This window comes from Cornus florida, unplaced genomic scaffold (genome assembly GCF_030987335.1).
Source record: "Cornus florida cultivar Cherokee Brave unplaced genomic scaffold, ASM3098733v1 CherokeeBrave_3.0.0_Hap2_Chr01, whole genome shotgun sequence".
NCBI classification, from domain to species: domain Eukaryota; kingdom Viridiplantae; phylum Streptophyta; class Magnoliopsida; order Cornales; family Cornaceae; genus Cornus; species Cornus florida.
Genome location: NW_026775571.1, coordinates 121,356,013 through 121,367,146, shown reverse-complemented (window position 1 = coordinate 121,367,146; position 11,134 = coordinate 121,356,013). Strand labels below are relative to the sequence as shown.

Here is an 11,134-nt window from a genome sequence, read left to right as displayed (position 1 = left end):
GGGAATTGAGGTTGTGTTCAACTCCCAAGGGCATCAACCCTCCTTCCTGGAGCTTACTTGATATCTGCAGCAGTTTGAACGCTCTAGGGAGAACACCCTCCATCAACCCCGACAACATTGTCCTTGTTAAACTATGAGGGATAAAATGTACAAATTTAGCTTTTTTTTGAGGCATTGTTTCGAATAAGGTGATTACATTCTTGTGCTCCAACGTACATTTACTATACTTGGTACTGTTGCATCAAGCAAAGGTCTGTATCTGGTAACAATGAAAGAATGTGTTATTATAGATTTAGCAAGGAACAAATAGTTTACCACTTGTGCTACCGTTAGTTCCTAAATTATAATCCAAAAAATTAATAAGTAATTGCATGTGCCCATTTGCCTTGGTAATTCTTGAAAGGTTCGTTTGGTACTTGTGTAATCTAACCTATTATTGTAATAACAATGATCTTTTCCGCTTTCTACAGTATTGTTCCATATAATTTCCAAAATCAAGCAACACTGCTCATATCCAAAACTTCTCCATATGGAAATGGGTAAAATTCAAAATGCAAACTTCTTAATTTTGATAGAAATTTCAGAATTTAAAGAAGAGAAGTGAATTGGCAACACATGACTGGATAAAGAAACCTAAATAACAAATGCATACTTTCTTGCTTCCTTGATTTTAAAACACCACCTGTAAATGCACCAAAAAAAGAAAAAGAAAAACCTTTAGAAAAGGATTGCCTGCATCACACTGCAAGGTTTCACTCAATGCTTTGCATCTTCTTCTTCGCAAAACTTGGAATATTGATCCGAGTCAAACAAGGACTCCAATTCATCAGTGTTGCTCATCTCCACCTTTATAATCCACCCATTTTCATATGGACTCGAATTTACCTGAATCAAGAAACTACATGTAAAAAGCAAATACAACAAAGAACAAAAGTAGAATGTCGGAAAAAGAACCTTTATCTTATGATGCTTATAACCCAAGGGAAGCTTCTCAACCAATAATTCAAAATGAAGGCAGGAGACATGAAAAACTCTATGCGCACACAAGTTGGACCGACATTTAGAATGAGAGCTGACTCATATAAGTTGGTTTGGACAACTACATATAGAAATCACATTCGTACATTGGAAAACTAATCTGATAAAAGAAGTTAACAGAGAAATTTGTAAGCGGAAAGAGAGAGTAAAGGATAAAATAGAGGAAAGAGAACAAGACGAGAGAGAACTAATCTGTCTTGAGCTATATATAACTTGTTACTTACATTTGAAATAGCCAAAAAAAGTATAATCTGACACAGTAGAAAGGCAATTTCAGCACTCGAGGCCCATCACATAACGCGTTACAAAATGCATTCAGTCATATAAATAATAGGGAAAATTCTGTACAGACTCTACCAGACCACTGTTGCAAGCAACACTTGCCCTCATACCACATTTTTTGGAACTTCAAAACCTGATTAAGATGCGTTTAAAAGATTTTACCAAAGCATATAGAAACTAAAGCAAGTACAATCAAAGAATGTTTCAACTAGTTGCATTACTACAAATTGCAGAGACATGAGAATATCAACACGACCAGTTTCAGTTAAAGCAAAACCTTCAATACTAATTTAACCTGAAATTGCATCATATGAGAATGACACATTACTTTCCTAAGGCAATATCACAAGTAATAATATAGCCCTAGATGACTCACCAGACCAGGGGAGTTGTTGAGTTCTTCATTGACTTCGACCACTTTCCCTGAAATAGGAGAGTTGATATCACTAGTAGCCTTGACACTTTCAACCGCACCAAAACTGCCGCCCTGTGTTACAGCAGCCCCAACCTCAGGTAATTCGACATATACAACATCGCCTAAGTGATCCTGAGCATGGTCGGTTATGCCTACGATACCAGAGTTACCTTCAACTTTTACCCATTCATGGGAATCTGCGTACTTTAGATCCTTCACAACTGCAAGCAGGAGAAACAAGAAAGTCTTTATAAGATAGTACGTGGGTAGACTAATCACGTATTTCAAAATCATCAGAAGTTCAATTTAGGAAGCAAAAGATATAAGCATCACAGGACCTGCAAACAAATACAGTTCAACATATGTATTTGTGTGCGAGAAAAAAAGGATCAAATACAATATGAAGATGGCAAATGAAAATTAAAATCAGATACAAAAAATGCCAAAAAAAAAGAAAAAGAAAAGGGAAGCCCATTTATCATCTCTTAAATGGTTGAAGTCATCTTTAATCCGAATGGAACAAAAAAATCCATCATAATTTTATATTCCTGACTAGAAGAAAATAAAAGAAAAAGTAGTACTAACGAAACTTACAATCAAGGGAGGTTTTTATATAGAACATATTATAGCTCCTTAGGTAATACTAATCACCTTCTTACAACCCCAAAAGGGTTCCTAGGAAAACATTATTTGGAAGAAGTCCTCCTCCTCCTAAATAACAGAAGCATCACCTACAGTAAGCTATCCTCATCTCTAAGGTTCCATATATTAACTGCAAGAAGTTCTGCTTCATTATTGCTTAGCATTAGGTCCAAACAACAACCAGATGCCGTGAAATAATTGTATTCAAGAATAGTGAAAAAAATTAAAGTTCAGTCTAAATCTAGATCACCAGAAATGTAAAGCCTATATTTATTGGGAAAATAAATATCAGTGTGAATGTAAATACACAGAGTCATAAGGTGAACATCGCATTTGAAACATGAATGCTCCAATGATGCCGCATCAAACCACCGATAAGACACAGATGGAGGAATATCAAATATTCAAAGATGACACAAGGCATTAAGTTTCAACAACTCGATAATTTCTCCTTGTCAATCCAACGCAAAACTTGAATCATATCAAACCAACAACACATAATAATACCTACATGACATACCCATATCGAAAAGCCAAATCTTTACTTGAAAAAATGACAGATCAAGCACTTTAACAGACAAATGAACTAGATTTATACAGCTGAGAAGCAAATCAAGAAAGCGTGAAGGTGGGGATTTACCAGAAGAGAAGCCTCTGTGGAACACTGAGATCCTGAGGTATGAAGCAGCCTTTGATGCCCACACCCTTGACGCCATCTTACAATAACCCAAACCTCGGCCTCTCTACAGTAGAATACTACAACACACTCTCTTTCTTTCCGTGCCCCTCCCTCTCTCTCTCTCTTTAGGTGTGCAACATATTTGATTCTCGTTGTCTCGTATCAGAGTTGGAAATAAATAATAAATATACAGAAAAGCACAAACTTTTCAAATGGAAAAACCCAAAAAGAAAAAGGTTATACTAAATAAAAAGGTGGTGGGTCAACTTGTCAACAAACCCATTAGGTAAGTGAGGGTGAGGCCGCATCTTTTATTTTATTTTTTTAATGAGGGCTGGATCTTTGTCTCTGGGACAAAATGTAATGGGCAAATTTATAATGATTCTGGTGTCACCGGAATCTTTGGTAACATTGCAACTTGAAAGCTGTGTTTTTGCGGGCATGAAATGAATCGAATTTGATTTGATCTGAATCCAATTAGACTCCACGCATCAAATGGCAGTTCATAGCCAGAGTGACATCAGTTCCTCAACTCGATTCAATTTTCAAAATGGTTTCTAAAAGTGGCAACAAAATTAATTTTGAGCTGCAGATTCTTCTCGTGGACATTTTTCCTAGTTCCATGTATGTAACAACTAACAAGCACGGTTTACAAAATTTCCTAGCAGAGGCATAACTTATGGTAGAATGCTTTGAATAAAGATGGCAGGCATCAATTAAACCGGCAACTCAGTCTTCATATCCTTGTGCATTGTTCTAATTACTGTAGTAACTTGCTCGATCTGATCTTCATTTGAACAAGCTGACAGAAGTACTTTGGCAGTTCCTCCATCTGGGTAACAGCCATCATCAATCATTTCTTCAAATATTTCTAAGCATCTTTTGTATTGTTTCTTCCTAGAGTAGGCTCCAAGCCGAGAAGTCCAAGTCACCACATCGGCCTTCAAGTTCTTGATATGAAGCAATCTGAAAAGCTCTTCCATTTTATCTAAAAATCCTGCCTTTCCGTATGTATTGATCAAGATGTTGTATGTGCTGATATCGGCTTCATATGGTCCATTTTCCATAGCAGTTAAGACTTCCTCCATCTTTCCAAACTGGCCCATGCGACCATACAGGTTCAGCATACTGTTAAGAACAAAAGTATCTGGTTCAAGTCCAGAATTGTGCATCTGATTCACGATTTCTTCACACTTTGCCACGTTTCCAACTTTTGAAAATGCAGATAGCAGTAGCATGTGAGATTTCATTGTTGGAGTTATCCCAAGCCGCTTCATCTCTTCAAACACAGCTTGTGCATCTAAAACAAATATATAAAAACTAGAGTTAAACATAGGGGATGGCTAGATTCATGGAGGAAAACGAAAGTTCAAAAACACTGAAGCTCTAGAAGCATGTCATTACTTAATGCAGATGGAGGAACTGCCAAAGTACTTCTGTCAGATTTATGCAGTGTGCTTATGCCTCACAGCTGTGCTTTGACCTGCTTTGGCCAAAGTCTAAGAATTGAGGATACAGAATATGCGGGTTGAATGTGATTCTAATAACTTATATTGGTTGGCAAGGAACAACATAAAAACACCCATAAAAAAATTTTGAATTGTCATTTTTATATGAGTTGGATAATCATGAAAGATATATCTGAAAAGCCCACGTGTTTTCTTTTATAATGCAGCTAACATGAAGATCAGAATCAAAGAAAATGAGGCTTGTTGGTAATGGTCACATGGACCAATAAGATGCTTTAGATGACTGCAAAAACAATAGAGCGATCTCTGGAAAAATGTCACCCATACTGTTTATTGCATTTGAGTTAGCATGTTTGTGTATTAGTTTTATCAAGGGCACATATGCCTGTTTATGAGGGCGGGCATTGTTGCAATAGTAAGGTTGCTTCATTGTGACTTGGAGGTCATGAATTCAAAACAGAAACAATATCTCCGTATGTGGAGGAAAGACTGCGTACATTTGTCCCTCTCCGTATATGGAGGTAAGGCTGCGAAACAGAAACAACCTTTCGTGCCCTCTGGGCTACCTCTTTACATGTGCCCACTCATGAGGAGGGCATAACCACCATCTTTTACATAGAAGACACTTTTTTTTTTAGATCCATCGAAGCAATTAGTGCCATCACAAATATTAAAGTAAGAAATTGCAACCGCGTCCAAGAAATCATAAAAATGTTCCTGCACATGAACTTTAAAATGCGATGAAATTGACTCATTTCAATTTTCAGAAAACAAATGGGACTCTTAATAGACACTAGTTGATTTATTGGGTTGACTGTGCACATGCTCCCTAAGCTTTTCTATAAGGCTCTCTTTTTCCAGTTGTTACTCTATTAATTACTTCTAAAAAATTTAAGAGCAAGCTGGTAAGTCTAGATTGATATAAAAATTTGAAAAAGCTAACATACCATTTCGAATTTTTAAGCATACAAAATTTTAATGTCGTAATGCTTAAAAAGGCTGTAGACAAAAAAAAAAAAAAAAAAGGCCTAGAAAACTTACCATGCCTTCTCAAAATATAGTAGGATTTTTAGCAAAAATATAACACAACTAAGTATTAAGATCAATGACTGATAGAAAACATGGATAAACAAAAATAGCATGATCACTTATCGGTGCAAGTATTTACCCTCATGAAGACCAGCTCTACCATATGCATCCACCATGATATTATATGAAGCTCTATCCGGTTCACAGCCCATATGCTGCATAAGTGAAAATATCTCTGCAGCCCCATAGGGAAAACCTGCACGACTGTGAAACGAAGGTGGTCAAAAACTTCTGGGTGAATTTGGCTCAATTCCAGTGCAACCAACTTTAGTGGATGCTGGAAATTTTATGAATTTCCTATTCAAGGGTGCATGTGATAGAAAGACTGGAGCATTTAAGTTTCAAGGAATATATATATATATTTTTGCTCTAAATTGGCTCTTCTAAAATCGCCCAAGATTTAGGTATGACTAAATTTTAGCAGTCATTTCAAACATGATTTCTCAGCAAAATGACTTCTAATTGTGCTCCCCAAGAAAAGTAATATACTCGCTAGTTGCCACTAGAGAACATTCTTCCATGAATGTGTTTCAACCTACTGTCGCTCATGTTGTCTGAAATTATTTCTCACAAGTTGCAAGAGTGAGCTCAAGGTAAATTATCCATTTAAATGCTTCATGGAAATTGAACAGTTCCATGCCTTTTCACATAGGATTTAAGAAGAGCTCAACATGTTTCTTGTACTTCTAACGGCGTCTGTTTTCAATCGTATTTAAAACAAATTCACCTCATTCCTAAATTGTAATTACAACTTTGGGCTCTGTACCATTAGTTCAGTTTTTCATTGAAGTATGTGCTCAAGTACTAACAGATCAGAGCCATAAATGCACCAAAAATAAATGAGCTTTATTTGGCTACGATGTTTAACAACTCCAAGACCCAACTAATTGGAAACCTGGTTACAGCAATTATATTTTGTTGACTTATGTACTTTTTCACATTTTCTAATATTTAATAACATCCTTTACTACTATTAGGAAGCGATAATAAAACAAAGTAAATGATTCCCATTTCTATGGGACATTCAAACATCCCAGAAATGTTTTAGATAATAACCTGTAACCTTCCATGAGGGCATTATATGCATAAACATCAGGCTCATATCCAGCTTCCTGTAGCTGCTCAAATATTTCTTCTGCTTTTTCACAAAGTCCATCTCTAGCAAATGCATTCACCAGAGCAGTGTATGTGCAGATATTAGGTTGACACTTTTTACTTCTCATTTCATGAAACAACTTCAAGGCCATGTAGGACTGATTTGCCTGCATATTACAATAGATATAAACGAATTTGTATTTTTTGAGGAAGAAACAAACTAGTCAAGGCCAACATCAGAAATGAAAATCTTAAATCTTTACACCCAGACTCCAGAGCATTATATTACTTTAACAGATGCCTTGCAAGTAAAAGTGAGACCAAACATTACAACACCCTACTTTAGATATCTGCAAGGTGGATTATTAGAATGGTGAAATAATTTTAGATCCTTCACTTGGCGTTATAAAAGTTCAGAGATTTTATTTTCAAATAATAAATCCCAACAAAGTAATTCATTGCACTAAAGGCCTCATAAGTACCAACAATCATATGATGTATCCAAAATTTAGAGAACTACAGCCACTTATTTAATTTTGGTACTTTAGCTTTTGTGCTACACTTCTGAGGTTTTGATTTTAGTGACACCATCAAACCCTCCCAATGTTTTAAAAATTATCAGTGACATTTTTTAGTGATTCTCAGAGAATACTAATTTCCAGTATTAGAATCATCTATGTCAATGATAAACAATATACATAAGATGATTTCCGGTACTAAATAACTAAAAGAATACTAACTACACCTTTCCATATAAGTTGATCAGCATTGTGAAAGTGTCCGTAGATAGTTGACAGTGATCTCTCTTCATTCTTTCAAAGATCTCTACAGCTTTTTGAGAGTTTCTTCCCTTCATTAACCCATCAATGTAAGCATTGTATACAACTGTACCTGCATATAATTAAGAATCACTCAATTAACTTCCATTCCTGCTCAATTTATATGGGAGTAAATTTGTGCCAGCTGTCTGGCTGATTAAGTGACGGATAAAATTCACAATTTAAGGTGGATACAAGTATAATCCAATCACGACAAGATTTACATGGTTTAGCCACATGCTGCACTCTTTCTTGCATGTATAAGCATTCAAGGAAAAGGGGGCTAGGCATGATATATGAGAACTGAGAATCTGTTTCAATGGAAAATGACCAAAATTATAGGTCTGGAGACTTTGTACGACTTCAACATAGGATGCTTCAAATTGCCACATACGGACAGAGCCACTAATTTATTTATTTTCAGTGGGGTCTAATTTAATTCGGCAGAAAGACTGAAAATATTGTTCTGCAACTGTAAAACAGTATAACTTCACCCAAAAATGACTATTAATGCAATATATAAAATAAGGACTTTGAAATTCCAAAGGGAGCCTTGCCCCTTCCTTTGTATGAGCCCCTGCCCTGGCCATATAGCAAAGACAAGAACTTCATCTTCTAAAACTTTTCCTAATTAATTAGCTTTACAGTTTTTCCTAAAAATTCCAAAGGAAGCCTTGCCACACTTCCTTTATATTATTAGATGCCAGCCATGCAACACGAGTTACAAAGGTTTTGGCTAAGAACGTAAATGATTTAGTTTATGTGAGAGAAAGAAAAAAAAAAAAAAAAAAAAAAAAAACACCCTACCATTAGCAGGTTCTAATTGTGCATGTGCATTATCTTCTGAAAAGAATAATAATTAAAAAACAATAAAGAAAAAGTGTTGAAAGTTCAGGAAAGAATTATCTAAGAATCAAATGCATCAAAAACACAATTAAGCAACCATACAGCATATCACGCATAATGCTCCGCTATAATAATCATAAAGAAGTATTAGTGCATACTAAATTATGAATGGAATTGGGATATTAGAGCTGGGAAAGGATTTAAAATTTCCAAAAAGGTTTTCTAAAAAGATTTTTTATTATCAGGATAGCATTTATAAGGTAAAAGAATAATTTTTTAATATAAAAAAGAGTAATTTCATATTTACTCATTGTCCCAAGACCCTTTCTGGATGTAACATTCTTCAAAATATGAGTGGCCATTAACCCATAAAAAACATACTTGGGGGAAGACCATTTTTCTTCATCTCAGCAAAAACAGCTTCAGCTTTCTCTAGTAATCCAGATTTACAGTACGCACTTAGGAGAAGTGCATAAGTATCTTCAGTAGGGATGCACCGAGCTTCAAGAAGTTCTAAGTAAGTAGATTCTGCCTTCTTATACAGTAACTTCTTCCCATAAGCATCTATAAGCAAATTGTAGCAAATGACATCAGGCTGGAATGAGCTCCTGTACAATATCCATTCACACATCTGGAAAGATGCTTGTTACATCCAACAAGATCAATAAGATGGTGAAACTTTAAGATAGATTAAGTGATGAAAATTAAGAAATAGCAAATGGATTCACTTACTAACATCTAACTAATCCCCACAAAATAAAAAATAAAAAATAAAGAAAAATGATCAACTTTGAATGAGACAGACAAGACAGAGGCCAAAAGCAATCTGTAAAATTAATATATACGGTATATTTTTTCTCTATAGAGGCTTTTTTGAAATTTTCATATTTTCCCAAAGCAAAATCTTTGGCATTCAAACTGAACTGGAATTGGGATATAATATAAACCATTGATAGCCTTCCCAAATGATAAACATTCAAGGTGAGCAAACCAAATAAAACGAATTACTTGCAGATTATTCCAATTTGGAAACTGATAAATCCCAACATAAAATTACATGTGAATCCTTATGCTACTGTGAACTGAAATCAGTAACCACACCCGCCCTCTGACCCAATAAAATAAAAGCAGGAAAAAGAGTATATGGTTCTTACCAGCATGATTGGATCCCATTGTTTATTCAAACGAAGTTGAACAGCTACATTAATAATATCATCCCATGTGGTGTTAGTGGGAGGAAGAGTGTCAAGAGAATCCCAAATTCTATTAGAATCTACTTCCTTCTGCACAAAATTTAGAATTTGCTGAGCAATGGGGCTTAAGACTGGGAAAATACCATCGACAAACCCAGATCCATATTTCCATCCTTGACCCCGTAAAGAACCACCTATACAAAAATGATGAATTAAGCATTTACAGGTGATATATTCTTTGACATATGAATGAAAATGATTGTGCTTAAACTTTGCAGTACCCCTTTTTCTAGAAACCTTTTTGTGATTAAAGCTTCTCAATTTGCCACGTTTATCGATGAAAAGACTATCACGTTTGTACTTCTGAATAGATTCATCTTTAGAGCACTTGACTCTACATCTGTTATCACTCTTACAACTTCTTGGCCCAATGAAAATATAATTCACTGTGCATTTGACAATCAACCTACAAAATTCCAGTAGAAAATAAGCAAAGGATCACATTAGATCTAATATCTGAAATGTCTTACAAGTTGAGCTTTCACTAGAGACTACTATGTCACGCCCCGCCCAAGGGAGGCCCCGTGACAACTAGCTCAAGGAGGCAACAAGAATAATACCAAAATATATATATATATATTGAATGACAAGAGATGCCATTCCACTTGAGATATAAAATGCAAACATGAAGAAGATATGTTTTAGCAAGATTTTAGCAAAAGGCCTGGAATTTTTCATTCTGCATCTGGAATTACGCATATATACTAGTGCGAAGAAATAAGTTATCAACAATAAACCTACAAAAGTTGAGTGGAAATAAATATATATTTGATCACTATTCCATATTATCTTTCATACGAATTACTCTCTAAGTACACATTTCACTGAAAGCAATCAACTAGAAGAAGTAATCAGGAATACAAGGATGGTTCATCCAAACAACAAGTGGACATAAGTTTTAGATCTCTTTCAGTCCAAAAGGCAAACACGTTGTGTACAAATCCAGAACATAACTATCACTTGCTGCAATATACTATTTGATAGTGCGTCCTAGGACAAGGCAATAAACCAACAAAAAGTGCATGAACAACATTTCAAACTAAGAAGAGCCATCACCAAATATATAAATATTATGAAGGTTGTATAAAAGTAGCAGCAGTAGGAAATTGGAATACATGGGAATTGTGGAACAAATAAAATAAAATTGGAATGCATGCAGAAAGTGAGAGAGGAGAGGAGAGGAGAGGAGAGGAGAGCAGGAAAAGGATAAGACTTACATGAATACATAACATATATGAGGATGAGGTCAGTCCACTCCCAATTGGGATCTTCAGCGCTCAATAATATATACATCACTAATATATATATATATATATATATGTATGTATGGAGGATGATGGGTACCATACCACTATACCGTTGTTGTTGTGACTAAGATACTCACACACATATGGATTATGGACAATGAAGCTGGTAAAAATTATAAGTATTTTAATTGGAATTCTTTTTTCACTGTTGTAACAGCAAGATAGAACTATTCTGATAGGCAAAGCGATGCGTGTATGTGT

At 35.3% G+C, this 11,134-nt stretch overlaps 2 protein-coding genes across 3 annotated transcripts; both read right to left on the bottom strand.

The window, feature by feature from the left end:
- Positions 1–540: 540 nt before the first annotated feature.
- Positions 541–3,372, bottom strand: LOC132268480 (glycine cleavage system H protein 2, mitochondrial). The gene is made up of 3 exons (XM_059769324.1): positions 3,018–3,372; positions 1,697–1,956; positions 541–885 (listed from the first exon to the last, which is right to left on the bottom strand). Exons 1-3 carry the CDS (start codon positions 3,091–3,093, stop codon positions 757–759), a joined length of 465 nt encoding a protein of 154 aa, XP_059625307.1. The 5' UTR covers positions 3,094–3,372; the 3' UTR covers positions 541–756.
- A 235-nt stretch (positions 3,373–3,607) lies between these two features.
- Positions 3,608–10,922, bottom strand: LOC132268449 (pentatricopeptide repeat-containing protein At2g35130). Of its 2 annotated transcripts, none has more exons than XM_059769296.1 (8): positions 10,844–10,922; positions 9,848–10,032; positions 9,528–9,760; positions 8,755–9,004; positions 7,455–7,600; positions 6,671–6,876; positions 5,694–5,818; positions 3,608–4,356 (listed from the first exon to the last, which is right to left on the bottom strand). In XM_059769296.1, coding segments are annotated over exons 1-8 (1,731 nt in total). In that variant the 5' UTR covers positions 10,846–10,922; the 3' UTR covers positions 3,608–3,772. The 2 variants fall into 2 exon arrangements, with proteins under 2 accessions (XP_059625279.1, XP_059625283.1); XM_059769300.1 differs by lacking the exon at positions 10,844–10,922 and adding an exon at positions 10,742–10,837.
- Between the last annotated feature and the right edge of the window lie 212 nt (positions 10,923–11,134).

Coding starts and splice junctions, on each gene's coding strand:
- LOC132268480 (XM_059769324.1), bottom strand. CDS start 3,093: ATGGCGTCAAGGGTGTGGGCATCAAAGGCTGCTTCATACCTCAGGATC. Junction 1,957..3,017: donor CCACAGAGGCTTCTCTTCTG/GTAAATCCCCAC, acceptor TCCTGCTTGCAG/TTGTGAAGGATCTAAAGTAC. Junction 886..1,696: donor TCAACAACTCCCCTGGTCTG/GTGAGTCATCTA, acceptor TTCTTGATTCAG/GTAAATTCGAGTCCATATGA.
- LOC132268449 (XM_059769296.1), bottom strand. Junction 6,877..7,454: donor TGATCAACTTATATGGAAAG/GTGTAGTTAGTA, acceptor TGTAATATGCAG/GCAAATCAGTCCTACATGGC. Junction 4,357..5,693: donor TAGAGCTGGTCTTCATGAGG/GTAAATACTTGC, acceptor TATTTGTTTTAG/ATGCACAAGCTGTGTTTGAA.